The 18,168-nt window shown below is 34.8% G+C and overlaps 1 protein-coding gene across 2 annotated transcripts in view; it reads right to left on the bottom strand.

Moving 5' to 3' along the window:
• Positions 1-18,168, bottom strand: part of LOC136198723 (hemicentin-1-like) — a 32,864-nt gene that overhangs the window by 9,708 nt on the left and 4,988 nt on the right. For both annotated transcript variants that reach the window (XR_010672854.1, XM_065988732.1), the window contains exons 20-22: positions 17,875-18,156; positions 17,276-17,821; positions 16,934-17,221 (exon numbers count right to left, since the gene is read on the bottom strand). Coding sequence is in view for 1 of the 2 variants with exons in the window: in XM_065988732.1 (XP_065844804.1) it covers positions 16,934-17,221; positions 17,276-17,821; positions 17,875-18,156 (1,116 nt within the window). In the remaining variant the exon portion in view is untranslated. The remainder of the gene's footprint in view (positions 1-16,933; positions 17,222-17,275; positions 17,822-17,874; positions 18,157-18,168) is intronic.

The following is an 18,168-nucleotide window of genomic DNA, read 5'->3' as shown; positions in this document are numbered from 1 at the left end:
AGGGCCTAAATATTAAATTGAGGACCTGATCTTTGATTCTTAGGGCCTAAATATTAAATTGAGGCCCTAATCTTTGATTCTTAGGGCCTAAATATTAAATTGAGGGCCTAATCTTTGATTCTTTGGACCGAAATATTAAATTGAGGGCCTAATCTTTAATTCTCAAAGCCTAAATTTTAAATTCAGGGCCTAATCTTTGATTCTCAGGGTCTAAATACTAAATTGAGGGCCTGATCTTTGATTCCCAGAGCCTCAATATTAAATTGAGGACCTAATCTTTGATTCTTAAAGCCTCAATATTAAATTGAGGGCCTAATCTTTGATCCTTAGGGCCTAAATATTAAATTGAGGGCCTAATCTTTGATTCTTAGAGCCTAAATATTAAATTGAGGGCCTAATCTTTGATTCTTAGGGCCTAAATATTAAATTGAGGGCCTAATCTTTGATTCTTTGGGCCGAAATATTAAATTGAACGCCTAATCTTTAATTCTGAAAGTATAAATTTTAAATTAAGGGCCTAATCTTTGATTCTCAAGGTCTAAATATTAAATTGAGGGCCTGATCTTTGATTCCCAGAGCCTCAATATTAAATTGAGGACCTAATCTTTGATTATTAGAGCTTCAATATTAAATTGAGGGCCTAATCTTTGATTCTTTGGGCCGAAATATTAAATTGAACGCCTAATCTTTAATTCTCAAAGCCTAAATTTTAAATTCAGGGCCTAATCTTTGATTCTTAGGGCCTAAATACTAAATTGAGGGCCTGATCTTTGATTCCGAGAGCCTCAATATTAAATTGAGGGCCTAATCTTTGATCCTTAGGGCCTAAATATTAAATTGAGAGCCTAATCTTTAATTCTTAAAGCCTAAATATTAAATTGAGGGCCTAATCTTTGATTGTTAGGGCCTAAATATTAAATTGAGAGCCTAATCTTTGTTTCTTAAAGCCTCAATATTAAATTGAGGGCCTAATCTTTGATTCTTAGGGCCTAAATATTAAATTGAGGACCTGATCTTTGATTCTTAGGGCCTAAATATTAAATTGAGGCCCTAATCTTTGATTCTTAGGGCCTAAATATTAAATTGAGGGCCTAATCTTTGATTCTTTGGACCGAAATATTAAATTGAGGGCCTAATCTTTAATTCTCAAAGCCTAAATTTTAAATTCAGGGCCTAATCTTTGATTCTCAGGGTCTAAATACTAAATTGAGGGCCTGATCTTTGATTCCCAGAGCCTCAATATTAAATTGAGGACCTAATCTTTGATTATTAGAGCTTCAATATTAAATTGAGGGCCTAATCTTTGATTCTTAGGGCCTAAATACTAAATTGAGGGCCTGACCTTTGATTCCAAGAGCCTCAATATTAATTTGAGGGCCTAATCTTTGATTGTTAGGGCCTAAATATTAAATTGAGAGCCTAATCTTTGATTCCTAAAGCCTAAATATTAAATTGAGGGCCTAATCTTTGATTTTTGGGGCCTAAATATTAAATTGAGGGCCTAATCTTTGATTCTGAGGGCCTAAATATTTAATTGAAGGCCTAATCTTTAATTCTTAGAGCCAAAATATTAAATTGAGGGCCTAATATTTGATCCTTAGGGCCTAAATATTAAATTGAGGGCCTAATCTTTGATCCTTAGGGCCTAAATATTAAATAGAGGGCCTAATCTTTGATTCTTAGGGCCTAAATATTTAATTGAAGGCCTAATCTTTAATTCTTAGAGCCAAAATATTAAATTGAGGGCCTAATCTTTGATCCTTAGGGCCTAAATATTAAATTGAGGGCCTAATCTTTGATTCTTAGGGCCTAAATACTAAATTGAGGTCCTGATCTTTGATTCCCAGAGCCTCAATATTAAATTGAGGGCCTAATCTTTGATTCTTAAAGCCTCAATATTAAATTGAGGGCCTAATCTTTGATCCTTAGGGCCTAAATATTAAATTGAGGGCCTAATCTTTGATTCTTAGAGCCTAAATATTAAATTGAGGGCCTAATCTTTGATTCTTAGGGCCTAAATATTAAATTGAGGGCCTAATCTTTGATACTTTGGGCCGAAATATTAAATTGAACGCCTAATCTTTAATTCTCAAAGTATAAATTTTAAATTCAGGGCCTAATCTTTGATTCTCAAGGTCTAAATATTAAATTGAGGGCCTGATCTTTGATTCCCAGAGCCTCAATATTAAATTGAGGACCTAATCTTTGATTATTAGAGCTTCAATATTAAATTGAGGGCCTAATCTTTGATTCTTTGGGCCGAAATATTAAATTGAACGCCTAATCTTTAATTCTCAAAGCCTAAATTTTAAATTCAGGGCCTAATCTTTGATTCTCAGGGTCTAAATACTAAATTGAGGGCCTGATCTTTGATTCCCAGAGCCTCAATATTAAATTCAGGACCTAATCTTTGATTATTAGAGCTTCAATATTAAATTGAGGGCCTAATCTTTGATCCTTAGGGCTTAAATATTAAATTGAGAGCCTAATCTTTGATTCCTAAAGCCTAAATATTAAATTGAGGGCCTAATCTTTGATTTTTGGGGCCTAAATATTAAATTGAGGGCCTAATCTTTGATTCTGAGGGCCTAAATATTTAATTGAAGGCCTAATCTTTAATTCTTAGAGCCAAAATATTAAATTGAGGGCCTAATATTTGATCCTTAGGGCCTAAATATTAAATTGAGGGCCTAATCTTTGATCCTTAGGGCCTAAATATTAAATAGAGGGCCTAATCTTTGATTCTTAGGGCCTAAATATTTAATTGAAGGCCTAATCTTTAATTCTTAGAGCCAAAATATTAAATTGAGGGCCTAATCTTTGATCCTTAGGGCCTAAATATTAAATTGAGGGCCTAATCTTTGATTCTTAGGGCCTAAATACTAAATTGAGGTCCTGATCTTTGATTCCCAGAGCCTCAATATTAAATTGAGGGCCTAATCTTTGATTCTTAAAGCCTCAATATTAAATTGAGGGCCTAATCTTTGATCCTTAGGGCCTAAATATTAAATTGAGGGCCTAATCTTTGATTCTTAGAGCCTAAATATTAAATTGAGGGCCTAATCTTTGATTCTTAGGGCCTAAATATTAAATTGAGGGCCTAATCTTTGATTCTTTGGGCCGAAATATTAAATTGAACGCCTAATCTTTAATTCTCAAAGTATAAATTTTAAATTCAGGGCCTAATCTTTGATTCTCAAGGTCTAAATATTAAATTGAGGGCCTGATCTTTGATTCCAAGAGCCTCAATATTAAATTGAGGACCTAATCTTTGATTATTAGAGCTTCAATATTAAATTGAGGGCCTAATCTTTGATTCTTTGGGCCGAAATATTAAATTGAACGCCTAATCTTTAATTCTCAAAGCCTAAATTTTAAATTCAGGGCCTAATCTTTGATTCTCAGGGTCTAAATACTAAATTGAGGGCCTGATCTTTGATTCCCAGAGCCTCAATATTAAATTCAGGACCTAATCTTTGATTATTAGAGCTTCAATATTAAATTGAGGGCCTAATCTTTGATCCTTAGGGCTTAAATATTAAATTGAGAGCCTAATCTTTGATTCCTAAAGCCTAAATATTAAATTGAGGGCCTAATCTTTGATTTTTGAGGCCTAAATATTAAATTGAGGGCCTAATCTTTGATTCTGAGGGCCTAAATATTTAATTGAACGCCTAATCTTTAATTCTCAAAGTATAAATTTTAAATTAAGGGCCTAATCTTTGATTCTCAAGGTCTAAATATTAAATTGAGGGCCTGATCTTTGATTCCCAGAGCCTCAATATTAAATTGAGGACCTAATCTTTGATTATTAGAGCTTCAATATTAAATTGAGGGCCTAATCTTTGATTCTTTGGGCCGAAATATTAAATTGAACGCCTAATCTTTAATTCTCAAAGCCTAAATTTTAAATTCAGGGCCTAATCTTTGATTCTCAGGGTCTAAATACCAAATTGAGGGCCTGATCTTTGATTCCCAGAGCCTCAATATTAAATTCAGGACCTAATCTTTGATTATTAGAGCTTCAATATTAAATTGAGGGCCTAATCTTTGATCCTTAGGGCTTAAATATTAAATTGAGGGCCTAATCTTTGATTTTTAGGGCCTCAATATTAAATTGAGGGCCTAATCTTTGATTCTTAGGGCCTCAATATTTAATTGAGGGCCTGATCTTTGATTCTTAGGGCCTAAATATTTAATTGAAGGCCTAATCTTTAAATCTTAGAGCCAAAATATTAAATTGAGGGCCTAATCTTTGATCCTTAGGGCCTAAATATTAAATTGAGGGCCTAATCTTTAATTCTTAGGGCCTAAATATTAAATTGAGAGCCTGATCTTTGATTCCGAGAGCCTCAATATTAAATTGAGGGCCTAATCTTTGATTCTTAGGGCCTCAATATTAAATTGAGGGCCTAATCTTTGATCCTTAGCGCCTAAATATTAAATTGAGAGCCTAATCTTTAATTCTTAAAGCCTAAATATAAAATTGAGGGCCTAATCTTTGATTGTTAGGGCCTAAATATTAAATTGAGAGCCTAATCTTTGTTTCTTAAAGCCTCAATATTAAATTGAGGGCCTAATCTTTGATTCTTAGGGCCTAAATATTAAATTGAGGACCTGATCTTTGATTCTTAGGGCCTCAATATTAAATTGAGGCCCTAATCTTTGATTCTTAGGGCCTAAATATTAAATTGAGGGCCTAATCTTTGATTCTTTGGGCCGAAATATTAAATTGAGGGCCTAATCTTTAATTCTCAAAGCCTAAATTTTAAATTCAGGGCCTAATCTTTGATTCTCAAAGTCTAAATACTAAATTGAGGGCCTGATCTTTGATTCCCAGAGCCTCAATATTAAATTGAGGACCTAATCTTTGATTATTAGAGCTTCAATATTAAATTGAGGGCCTAATCTTTGATTCTTAGGGCCTAAATACTAAATTGAGGGCCTGACCTTTGATTCCAAGAGCCTCAATATTAATTTGAGGGCCTAATCTTTGATTGTTAGGGCCTAAATATTAAATTGAGAGCCTAATCTTTGATTCCTAAAGCCTAAATATTAAATTGAGGGCCTAATCTTTGATTTTTGGGGCCTAAATATTAAATTGAGGGCCTAATCTTTGATTCTGAGGGCCTAAATATTTAATTGAAGGCCTAATCTTTAATTCTTAGAGCCAAAATATTAAATTGAGGGCCTAATATTTGATCCTTAGGGCCTAAATATTAAATTGAGGGCCTAATCTTTGATCCTTAGGGCCTAAATATTAAATAGAGGGCCTAATCTTTGATTCTTAGGGCCTAAATATTTAATTGAAGGCCTAATCTTTAATTCTTAGAGCCAAAATATTAAATTGAGGGCCTAATCTTTGATCCTTAGGGCCTAAATATTAAATTGAGGGCCTAATCTTTGATTCTTAGAGCCTAAATATTAAATTGAGGGCCTAATCTTTGATTCTTAGGGCCTAAATATTAAATTGAGGGCCTAATCTTTGATTCTTTGGGCCGAAATATTAAATTGAACGCCTAATCTTTAATTCTCAAAGTATAAATTTTAAATTCAGGGCCTAATCTTTGATTCTCAAGGTCTAAATATTAAATTGAGGGCCTGATCTTTGATTCCAAGAGCCTCAATATTAAATTGAGGACCTAATCTTTGATTATTAGAGCTTCAATATTAAATTGAGGGCCTAATCTTTGATTCTTTGGGCCGAAATATTAAATTGAACGCCTAATCTTTAATTCTCAAAGCCTAAATTTTAAATTCAGGGCCTAATCTTTGATTCTCAGGGTCTAAATACTAAATTGAGGGCCTGATCTTTGATTCCCAGAGCCTCAATATTAAATTCAGGACCTAATCTTTGATTATTAGAGCTTCAATATTAAATTGAGGGCCTAATCTTTGATCCTTAGAGCTTAAATATTAAATTGAGAGCCTAATCTTTGATTCCTAAAGCCTAAATATTAAATTGAGGGCCTAATCTTTGATTTTTGGGGCCTAAATATTAAATTGAGGGCCTAATCTTTGATTCTGAGGGCCTAAATATTTAATTGAACGCCTAATCTTTAATTCTCAAAGTATAAATTTTAAATTAAGGGCCTAATCTTTGATTCTCAAGGTCTAAATATTAAATTGAGGGCCTGATCTTTGATTCCCAGAGCCTCAATATTAAATTGAGGACCTAATCTTTGATTATTAGAGCTTCAATATTAAATTGAGGGCCTAATCTTTGATTCTTTGGGCCGAAATATTAAATTGAACGCCTAATCTTTAATTCTCAAAGCCTAAATTTTAAATTCAGGGCCTAATCTTTGATTCTCAGGGTCTAAATACCAAATTGAGGGCCTGATCTTTGATTCCCAGAGCCTCAATATTAAATTCAGGACCTAATCTTTGATTATTAGAGCTTCAATATTAAATTGAGGGCCTAATCTTTGATCCTTAGGGCTTAAATATTAAATTGAGGGCCTAATCTTTGATTTTTAGGGCCTCAATATTAAATTGAGGGCCTAATCTTTGATTCTTAGGGCCTCAATATTAAATTGAGGGCCTGATCTTTGATTCTTAGGGCCTAAATATTTAATTGAAGGCCTAATCTTTAAATCTTAGAGCAAAAATATTAAATTGAGGGCCTAATCTTTGATCCTTAGGGCCTAAATATTAAATTGAGGGCCTAATCTTTAATTCTTAGGGCCTAAATATTAAATTGAGAGCCTGATCTTTGATTCCGAGAGCCTCAATATTAAATTGAGGGCCTAATCTTTGATTCTTAGGGCCTCAATATTAAATTGAGGGCCTAATCTTTGATCCTTAGCGCCTAAATATTAAATTGAGAGCCTAATCTTTAATTCTTAAAGCCTAAATATAAAATTGAGGGCCTAATCTTTGATTGTTAGGGCCTAAATATTAAATTGAGAGCCTAATCTTTGTTTCTTAAAGCCTCAATATTAAATTGAGGGCCTAATCTTTGATTCTTAGGGCCTAAATATTAAATTGAGGACCTGATCTTTGATTCTTAGGGCCTAAATATTAAATTGAGGCCCTAATCTTTGATTCTTAGGGCCTAAATATTAAATTGAGGGCCTAATCTTTGATTCTTTGGGCCGAAATATTAAATTGAGGGCCTAATCTTTAATTCTCAAAGCCTAAATTTTAAATTCAGGGCCTAATCTTTGATTCTCAAAGTCTAAATACTAAATTGAGGGCCTGATCTTTGATTCCCAGAGCCTCAATATTAAATTGAGGACCTAATCTTTGATTATTAGAGCTTCAATATTAAATTGAGGGCCTAATCTTTGATTCTTAGGGCCTAAATACTAAATTGAGGGCCTGACCTTTGATTCCAAGAGCCTCAATATTAATTTGAGGGCCTAATCTTTGATTGTTAGGGCCTAAATATTAAATTGAGAGCCTAATCTTTGATTCCTAAAGCCTAAATATTAAATTGAGGGCCTAATCTTTGATTTTTGGGGCCTAAATATTAAATTGAGGGCCTAATCTTTGATTCTGAGGGCCTAAATATTTAATTGAAGGCCTAATCTTTAATTCTTAGAGCCAAAATATTAAATTGAGGGCCTAATATTTGATCCTTAGGGCCTAAATATTAAATTGAGGGCCTAATCTTTGATCCTTAGGGCCTAAATATTAAATAGAGGGCCTAATCTTTGATTCTTAGGGCCTAAATATTTAATTGAAGGCCTAATCTTTAATTCTTAGAGCCAAAATATTAAATTGAGGGCCTAATCTTTGATCCTTAGGGCCTAAATATTAAATTGAGGGCCTAATCTTTGATTCTTAGGGCCTAAATACTAAATTGAGGGCCTGATCTTTGATTCCCAGAGCCTCAATATTAAATTGAGGGCCTAATCTTTGATTCTTAGGGCCTCAATATTAAATTGAGGGCCTAATCTTTGATCCTTAGGGCCTAAATATTAAATTGAGAGCCTAATCTTTAATTCTTAAAGCCTAAATATTAAATTGAGAGCCTAATCTTTGATTTTTGGGGCCTAAATATTAAATTGAGGGCCTAATCTTTGATTCTAAGGGCCTAAATATTTAATTGAAGGCATAATCTTTAATTCTTAGAGCCAATATATTAAATTGAGGGCCTAATCTTTGATCCTTAGGGCCTAAATATTAAATTGAGGGCCTAATCTTTGATTGTTAGGGCCTACATATTAAATTGAGAGCCTAATCTTTGATTCCTAAAGCCTAAATACTAAATTGAGGGCCTAATCTTTGATTTTTGGGGCCTAAATATTAAATTGAGAGCCTAATCTTTGATTCTTAGGTCCTAAATATTAAATTGAGGACCTGATCTTTGATTCTTAGGGCCTAAATATTAAATTGAGGCCCTAATCTTTGATTCTTAGGGCCTAAATATTAAATTGAGGGCCTAATCTTTGATTCTTTGGGCCGAAATATTAAATTGAACGCCTAATCTTTAATTCTCAAAGCTTAAATTTTAAATTCAGGGCCTAATCTTTGATTCTCAGGGTCTAAATACTAAATTGAGGGCCTGATCTTTGATTCCCAGAGCCTCAATATTAAATTGAGGACCTAATCTTTGATTATTAGAGCTTCAATATTAAATTGAGAGCCTAATCTTTGATCCTTAGGGCCTAAATATTAAATTGAGGGCCAAATCTTTGATTCTTAGGGCCTAAAAGTAGAATTGTGGGCCTAATCTTTAATTCTTAGAGCCTAAATATTAAATTGAGGGCGTAATCTTTGATCCTTAGGGCCTAAATATTAAATTGAACGCCTAATCTTTAATTCTTAAAGCCTAAATTTTAAATTGAGGGCCTAATCTTTGCTTCTTAAGGCCTAAATATTAAATTGAGAGCCTAATCTTTGATTCTTAAAGCCTAAATATTAAATTGAGAGCCTAATCTTTGATTCTTAGGTCCTAAATATTAAATTGAGGACATGATCTTTGATTCTTAGGGCCTAAATATTAAATTGAGGCCCTAATCTTTGATTCTTAGGGCCTAAATATTAAATTGAGGGCCTAATCTTTGATTCTTTGGGCCGAAATATTAAATTGAACGCCTAATCTTTAATTCTCAAAGCCTAAATTTTAAATTCAGGGCCTAATCTTTGATTCTCAGGGTCTAAATACTAAATTGAGGGCCTGATCTTTGATTCCCAGAGCCTCAATATTAAATTGAGGACCTAATCTTTGATTATTAGAGCTTCAATATTAAATTGAGGGCCTAATCTTTGATCCTTAGGGCCTAAATATTAAATTGAGGGCCAAATCTTTGATTCTTAGGGCCTAAAAGTAGAATTGTGGGCCTAATCTTTAATTCTTAGAGCCTAAATATTAAATTGAACGCCTAATCTTTAATTCTTAAAGCCTAAATTTTAAATTGAGGGCCTAATCTTTGCTTCTTAAGGCCTAAATATTAAATTGAGAGCCTAATCTTTGATTCTTAAAGCCTAAATATTAAATTGAGAGCCTAATCTTTGATTCTTAGGTCCTAAATATTAAATTGAGGACCTGATCTTTGATTCTTAGGGCCTAAATATTAAATTGAGGCCCTAATCTTTGATTCTTAGGGCCTAAATATTAAATTGAGGGCCTAATCTTTGATTCTTTGGGCCGAAATATTAAATTGAACGCCTAATCTTTAATTCTCAAAGCCTAAATTTTAAATTCAGGGCCTAATCTTTGATTCTAAGGGTCTAAATACTAAATTGAGGGCCTGATCTTTGATTCCCAGAGCCTCAATATTAAATTGAGGACCTAATCTTTGATTATTAGAGCTTCAATATTAAATTGAGGGCCTAATCTTTGATCCTTAGGGCCTCAATATTAAATTGAGGGCCAAATCTTTGATTCTTAGGGCCTAAAAGTAGAATTGTGGGCCTAATCTTTAATTCTTAGAGCCTAAATATTAAATTGAGGGCGTAATCTTTGATCCTTAGGGCCTAAATATTAAATTGAGGGGCTAATCTTTGACTCTTGGGGCCTAAATATTAAATTGAGGGCCTAATCTTTGACTCTTAGGGCACAAATATTAAATTGAGAGCCTAATCTTTGATTCCTAAAGCCTAAATATTAAATTGAGGGCGTAATCTTTGACTCTTAGGGCCTAAATATTTAATTGAACGCCTAATCTTTAATTCTTAAAGCCTAAATTTTAAATTGAGAGCCTAATCTTTGCTTCTTAAGGCCTAAATATTAAATTGAGAGCCTAATCTTTGATTCTTAAAGCCTAAATATTAAATTGAGAGCCTAATCTTTGATTCTTAGAGCCTCAATATTAAATTGAGGGCCTAACATTTGATCCTTAGGGCCTAAATATTAAATTGAGGGCCTAATCTTTGATTCTCAGGGTCTAAATACTAAATTGAGGGCCTGATCTTTGATTCCCAGAGCCTCAATATTAAATTGAGGACCTAATCTTTGATTATTAGAGCTTCAATATTAAATTGAGGGCCTAATCTTTGATCCTTAGAGCCTAAATATTAAATTGAGGGCCTAATCTTTGATTCTTAAGGCCTAAATATTAAATTAAGGGCCTAATCTTTGATTCTTAGGGCCTCAATATTAAATTGAGGGCCTGATCTTTGATTCTTAGGGCCTAAATATTTAATTGAAGGCCTCATCTTTAATTCTTAGAGCCAAAATATTAAATTGAGGGCCTAATCTTTGATTCTTAGAGCCTCAACAGTAAATCGAGGGCCTAATCTTTAATTCTTAGAGAGTAAATATTAAATTGAGGGCCTAATCTTTGATCCTTAGGGCGTAAATATTAAATTGAGGGCCTAATCTTTGATTCTTAGGGCCTAAATATTTAATTGAAGGCCTAATCTTTAATTCTTAGAGCCAAAATATTAAATTGAGGGCCTAATCTTTGATTCTTAGGGCCTCAATACTAAATTGAGGGCCTGATCTTTGATTCCCAGAGCCTCAATATTAAATTGAGGGCCTAATCTTTGATTCTTAGGGCCTCAATATTAAATTGAGGGCCTAATCTTTGATCCTTAGGGCCTAAATATTAAATTGAGAGCCTAATCTTTAATTCTTAAAGCCTAAATATTAAATTGAGAGCCTAATCTTTGATTTTTGGGGCCTAAATATTAAATTGAGGGCCTAATCTTTGATTCTTAGGGCCTAAATATTAAATTGAGGCCCTAATCTTTGATTCTTAGGACCTAAATATTAAATTGAGGGCCTAATCTTTGATTTTTTGGGCCGAAATATTAAATTGAGGGCCTAATCTTTAATTCTCAAAGCCTAAATTTTAAATTCAGGGCCTAATCTTTGATTCTCAGGGTCTAAATACTAAATTGAGGGCCTGATCTTTGATTCCCAGAGCCTCAATATTAAATTGAGGACCTAATCTTTGATTATTAGAGCTTCAATATTAAATTGAGGGCCTAATCTTTGATTCTTAGGGCCTAAATATTTAATTGAAGGCCTAATCTTTAATTCTTAGAGCCAAAATATTAAATTCAGGGCCTAATATTTGATCCTTAGGGCTTAAATATTAAATTGAGGGCCTAATCTTTGATTCTCAGGGTCTAAATACTAAATTGAGGGCCTGATCTTTGATTCCCAGAGCCTCAATATTAAATAGAGGACCTAATCTTTGATTATTAGAGCTTAAATATTAAAGTGAGGGCCTAATCTTTGATCCTTAGGGCCTAAATATTAAATTCAGGGCCTAATCTTTGATTCTTAGGGCCTCAATATTAAATTGAGGGCCTAATCTTTGATTCTTAGGGCCTCAATATTAAATTGAGGGCCTGATCTTTGATTCTTAGGGCCTAAATATTTAATTGAAGGCCTCATCTTTAATTCTTAGAGCCAAAATATTAAATCGAGGGCCTAATCTTTAATTCTTAGAGAGTAAATATTAAATTGAGGGCCTAATCTTTGATCCTTAGGGCGTAAATATTAAATTGAGGGCCTAATCTTTGATTCTTAGGGCCTAAATATTTAATTGAAGGCCTAATCTTTAATTCTTAGAGCCAAAATATTAAATTGAGGGCCTAATCTTTGATCCTTAGGGCCTAAATATTAAATTGAGAGATTAATCTTTGATTCTTAGGGCCTCAATATTAAATTGAGGGCCTAATCTTTGATCCTTAGGGCCTAAATATTAAATTGAGAGCCTAATCTTTAATTCTTAAAGCCTAAATATTAAATTGAGGGCCTAATCTTTGATTTTTGGGGCCTAAATATTAAATTAAGTGCTTAATCTTTGATTCTTAGGGCCTAAATATTTAATTGAAGGCCTAATCTTTAATTCTTAGAGCCAAAATATTAAATTGAGGGCCTAATCTTTGATCCTTAGGGCCTAAATATTAAATTGAGGGCCTAATCTTTGATTGTTAGGGCCTAAATATTAAATTGAGAGCATAATCTTTGACTCCTAAAGCCTAAATATTAAATTGAGGGCCTAATCTTTGATTCTTAGGGCCTAAATACTAAATTGAGGGCCTGATCTTTGATTCCCAGAGCCTCAATATTAAATTGAGGGCCTAATCTTTGATTCTTAGGGCCTCAATATTAAATTGAGGGCCTAATCTTTGATCCTTAGGGCCTAAATATTAAATTGAGGACCTAATCTTTGATTCCTACGGCCTAAATATTTAATTGAAGGCCTAATCTCTAATTCTCAAAGCCTATATTTTAAATTAAGGGCCTAATCTTTGATTCTTAGGGCCTAAATATTAAATTGAGGACCTGATCTTTGATTCTTAGGGCCTAAATATTAAATTGAGGCCCTAATCTTTGATTCTTAGGACCTAAATATTAAATTGAGGGCCTAATCTTTGATTCTTTGGGCCGAAATATTAAATTGAGGGCCTAATCTTTAATTCTCAAAGCCTAAATTTTAAATTCAGGGCCTAATCTTTGATTCTCAGAGTCTAAATACTAAATTGAGGGCCTGATCTTTGATTCCCAGAGCCTCAATATTAAATTGAGGACCTAATCTTTGATTATTAGAGCTTCAATATTAAATTCAGGGCCTAATCTTTGATCCTTAGGGCCTAAATATTAAATTGAGGGCCTAATCTTTGATTCTTAGGGCCTCAATATTAAATTCAGGGCCTAATCTTTGATTCTTAGGGCCTCAATATTAAATTGAGGGCCTGATCTTTGATTCTTAGGGCCTAAATATTTAATTGAAGGCTTAATCTTTAATTCTTAGAGCCAAAATATTAAATTGAGGACCTAATCTTTGATTCTTAGGGCCTAAATATTTAATTGAAGGCCTAATCTTTAATTCTTAGAGCCAAAATATTAAATTGAGGGCCTAATCTTTGATCCTTAGGGCCTAAATATTAAATTGAGGGCCTAATCTTTGATTCTTAGGGCCTAAATACTAAATTGAAGGCTGATCTTTGATTCGCAGAGCCTCAATATTAAATTGAGGACCTAATCTTTGATTCTTAGGGCCTCAATATTAAATTGAGGGCCTAATCTTTGATCCTTAGGGCCTAAATATTAAATTGAGAGCCTAATCTTTAATTCTTAAAGCCTAAATATTAAATTGAGGGCCTAATCTTTGATTTCTGGGGCCTAAATATTAAATTGAGGGCCTAATCTTTGATTCTTAGGGCCTAAATATTTAATTGAAGGCCTAATCTCTAATTCTCAAAGCCTATATTTTAAATTAAGGGCCTAATCTTTGATTCTTAGGGCCTAAATATTAAATTGAGGACCTGATCTTTGATTCTTAGGGCCTAAATATTAAATTGAGGCCCAAATCTTTGATTCTTAGGGCCTAAATATTAAATTGAGGGCCTAATCTTTGATTCTTTGGGCCGAAATATTAAATTGAGGGCCTAATCTTTAATTCTCAAAGCCTAAATTTTAAATTCAGGGCCTAATCTTTGATTCTCAGAGTCTAAATACTAAATTGAGGGCCTGATCTTTGATTCCCAGAGCCTCAATATTAAATTGAGGACCTAATCTTTGATTATTAGAGCTTCAATATTAAATTCAGGGCCTAATCTTTGATCCTTAGGGCCTAAATATTAAATTGAGGGCCTAATCTTTGATTCTTAGGGCCTCAATATTAAATTCAGGGCCTAATCTTTGATTCTTAGGGCCTCAATATTAAATTGAGGGCCTGATCTTTGATTCTTAGGGCCTAAATATTTAATTGAAGGCTTAATCTTTAATTCTTAGAGCCAAAATATTAAATTGAGGACCTAATCTTTGATTCTTAGGGCCTAAATATTTAATTGAAGGCCTAATCTTTAATTCTTAGAGCCAAAATATTAAATTGAGGGCCTAATCTTTGATCCTTAGGGCCTAAATATTAAATTGAGGGCCTAATCTTTGATTCTTAGGGCCTAAATACTAAATTGAAGGCTGATCTTTGATTCGCAGAGCCTCAATATTAAATTGAGGACCTAATCTTTGATTCTTAGGGCCTCAATATTAAATTGAGGGCCTAATCTTTGATCCTTAGGGCCTAAATATTAAATTGAGAGCCTAATCTTTAATTCTTAAAGCCTAAATATTAAATTGAGGGCCTAATCTTTGATTTCTGGGGCCTAAATATTAAATTGAGGGCCTAATCTTTGATTCTTAGGGCCTAAATATTTAATTGAAGGCCTAATCTTTAATTCTTAGACCCAAAATATTAAATTGAGGGCCTAATCTTTGATCCTTAGGGCCTAAATATTAAATTGAGGGCCTAATCTTTGATTGTTAGGGCCTAAATATTAAATTGAGAGCCTAATCTTTGATTCCTAAAGCCTAAATATTAAATTGAGGGCCTAATCTTTGATTTTTGGGGCCTAAATATTAAATTGAGGGCCCAATCTTTGATTCTTAGGGCATAAATATTTAATTGAAGGCCTAATCTTTAATTCTTAGAGCCAAAATATTAAATTGAGGGCCTAATATTTGATCCTTAGGGCCTAAATATTAAATAGAGGGCCTAATCTTTGATTCTTAGGGCCTAAATACTAAATTGAGGTCCTGATCTTTGATTCCCAGAGCCTCAATATTAAATTGAGGGCCTAATCTTTGATTTTTAGGGCCTCAATATTAAATTGAGGGCCTAATCTTTGATCCTTAGGGCCTAAATATTAAATTGAGGACCTAATCTTTGATTCCTACGGCCTAAATATTTAATTGAAGGCCTAATCTCTAATTCTCAAAGCCTATATTTTAAATTGAGGGCCTAATCTTTGATTCTTAGGGCCTAAATATTAAATTGAGGACCTGATCTTTGATTCTTAGGGCCTAAATATTAAATTGAGGCCCTAATCTTTGATTCTTAGGGCCTAAATATTAAATTGAGGGCCTAATCTTTGATTCTTTGGGCCGAAATATTAAATTGAGGGCCTAATCTTTAATTCTCAAAGCCTAAATTTTAAATTCAGGGCCTAATCTTTGATTCTCAGGGTCTAAATACTAAATTGAGGGCCTGATCTTTGATTCCCAGAGCCTCAATATTAAATTGAGGACCTAATCTTTGATTATTAGAGCTTCAATATTAAATTGAGGGCCTAATCTTTGATCCTTAGGGCCTAAATATTAAATTGAGGGCCTAATCTTTGATTCTTAGGACCTCAATATTAAATTGAGGGCCTAATCTTTGATTCTTAGGGCCTAAATACTAAATTGAGGGCCTGATCTTTGATTCCCAGAGCCTCAATATTAAATTGAGGGCCTAATCTTTGATTCTTAGGGCCTCAATATTAAATTGAGGGCCTAATCTTTTATCCTTAGGGCCTAAATATTAAATTGAGGGCCTAATCTTTGATTCCTAGGGCCTAAATATTTAATTGAAGGCTTAATCTCTAATTCTCAAAGCCTATATTTTAAATTGAGGGCCTAATCTTTGATTCTTAGGGCCTCAATATTAAATTGAGGGCCTAATCTTTGATCCTTAGGGCCTAAATATTAAATTGAGAGCCTAATCTTTAATTCTTAAAGCCTAAATATTAAATTGAGGGCCTAATCTTTGATTTTTGGAGCCAAAATATTAAATTGAGGGCCTAATCTTTGATTCTTAGGGCCTAAATATTAAATTGAGGACCTGATCTTTGATTCTTAGGGCCTAAATATTAAATTGAGGCCCTAATCTTTGATTCTTAGGGCCTAAATATTAAATTGAGGGCCTAATCTTTGATTCTTTGGGCCGAAATATTAAATTGAGGGCCTAATCTTTAATTCTCAAAGCCTAAATTTTAAATTCACGGCCTAATCTTTGATTCTCAGGGTCTAAATACTAAATTGAGGGCCTGATCTTTGATTCCCAGAGCCTCAATATTAAATTGAGGGCCTAATCTTTGATTCTTAGGGCCTCAATATTAAATTGAGGGCCTAATCTTTGATCCTTAGGGCCTAAATATTAAATTGAGGGCCTAATCTTTGATTCCTAGGGCCTAAATATTTAATTGAAGACCTAATCTCTAATTCTCAAAGCCTATATTTTAAATTGAGGGCCTAATCTTTGATTCTTAGGGCCTAAATATTAAATTGAGGCCCTAATCTTTGATTCTTAGGGCCTAAATATTAAATTGAGGGCCTAATCTTTGATTCTTAGGGCCTCAATATTAAATTGAGGGCCTAATCTTTGATCCTTAGGGCCTAAATATTAAATTGAGGGCCTAATCTTTGATTCCTAGGGCCTAAATATTTAATTGAAGGCCTCATCTCTAATTCTCAAAGCCTAAATATTAAATTGAGGGCCTAATCTTTGATTTTTGGGGCCTAAATATTAAATTGAGGGCCTAATCTTTGATTCTTAGAGCCTAAATATTTAATTGAAGGCCAAATCTTTAATTCTTAGAGCCAAAATATTAAATTGAGGGCCTAATCTTTGTAGAGAATACATCAATTAATCAATTATCGTATGGAGATTTTTTACCGAGTTATACGCAATTAGACATCACTTAGCTTCTCTTCCACAAGAGATGCATCTTTTAACGCGTATCGTTCCATTAGTAATCTTACTTAGCACTAAAAGACGAACGCTTTCTGTCGACGTTCCCGCGATGTTTTTCGCTCGACACTCGTAGTAGCCCTCGTCGTCGACGCTCACTTCCGTGACGACGAGTTCGCTCGACGACGGACTGACGAAACGACGCTGACCCGGCACGAATAGATCGAGAGTCTGCGAGTCGAACAGCCAGGCGACGTCCGGATCGGGAGTTCCGGTCGCATTGCAGCGCATTATCGCCGTACAGCCCGCCAACGCCGTCACCGTCGGCGAATCGACGACAACGACGGGACGACCATAGCCTTATATAGAATACGAGACTTATTTTATTATCTGCTCAAGTGCGCGTATCTTGCCTCCGACTGATATGTAAGAGGACGTGCTTGTCTGTCCGACCGAATTGACGGCATCGCACCTGTAGTTGCCGCTATCGCTCGGCTGAATGTTTCGTATTTCGAGAATTCCGTTACGACGGAGAAAACGTTGACTGTGCGCTGCCGGCGACGGTGGCATCGACGTTGCAAAAACAAAGTCGCCGTCGCCGTCACCGGAGAGTTCCCCCGTAGAATTTAACAACGAGCAATTTTGCACGGTACAATTCGTCGGCGGAGCCGAAGTCGGAGTCGGAATCGGCGCGGCGGAGGTTGGAATCTGCGACGTTGGAATCGCTGTTGGAGTCGACGGCACTGTAGCGTTCTCCGTGGCGTTTTGTATCGCGTTCGTCAGTACGAGCTCAGTCGGTGAGACTTTCTCTTCGGCTTCCTTGTCGCCAGTTATCGTGACCCCGTCGATGTACCACGTCACTTGAGGAGAGGGAAAACCGCGTATAGGACACAGCAAGGTCACGTTGGCTCCAGTCGGATACCAAGCATTAGACAGGGGAGTACGCACAACCGGGGGCTCTAGAAAACAAAATACAAATAGAATGCAATACTACGACACTCGTTCTCTTTACCGTTCAGTGTCAGTATAAATTCCTGCGATGCAATTCCAATCCGATTATCCGCCGTGCACATGTATCGTCCAGCGTCGGCGTTCCTAACGTCGGTTACAATAAGAACGTTACCCATCTCGAGCAATCGCTCGTTCATCCAGTCAGCGACGGGAGCGCCTTCGAAGAACCACTTGAAAACGGGCTTCGGATTGGCGGTCAGTTCGCATCGCAGCGACGCCGGCTGTCCAAGGGACACGCCAATCTCAGTGAAATCGTTAGTGACACCGTTGAAACGAGGAACATCTATAATAAAAA

Source organism: Oscarella lobularis, chromosome 19, assembly GCF_947507565.1.
Source record: "Oscarella lobularis chromosome 19, ooOscLobu1.1, whole genome shotgun sequence".
Lineage (NCBI taxonomy): Eukaryota > Metazoa > Porifera > Homoscleromorpha > Homosclerophorida > Oscarellidae > Oscarella > Oscarella lobularis.
The sequence above is the reverse complement of the archived record's forward strand: the minus strand, read 5'-3'. Positions and strand labels throughout refer to the sequence as shown.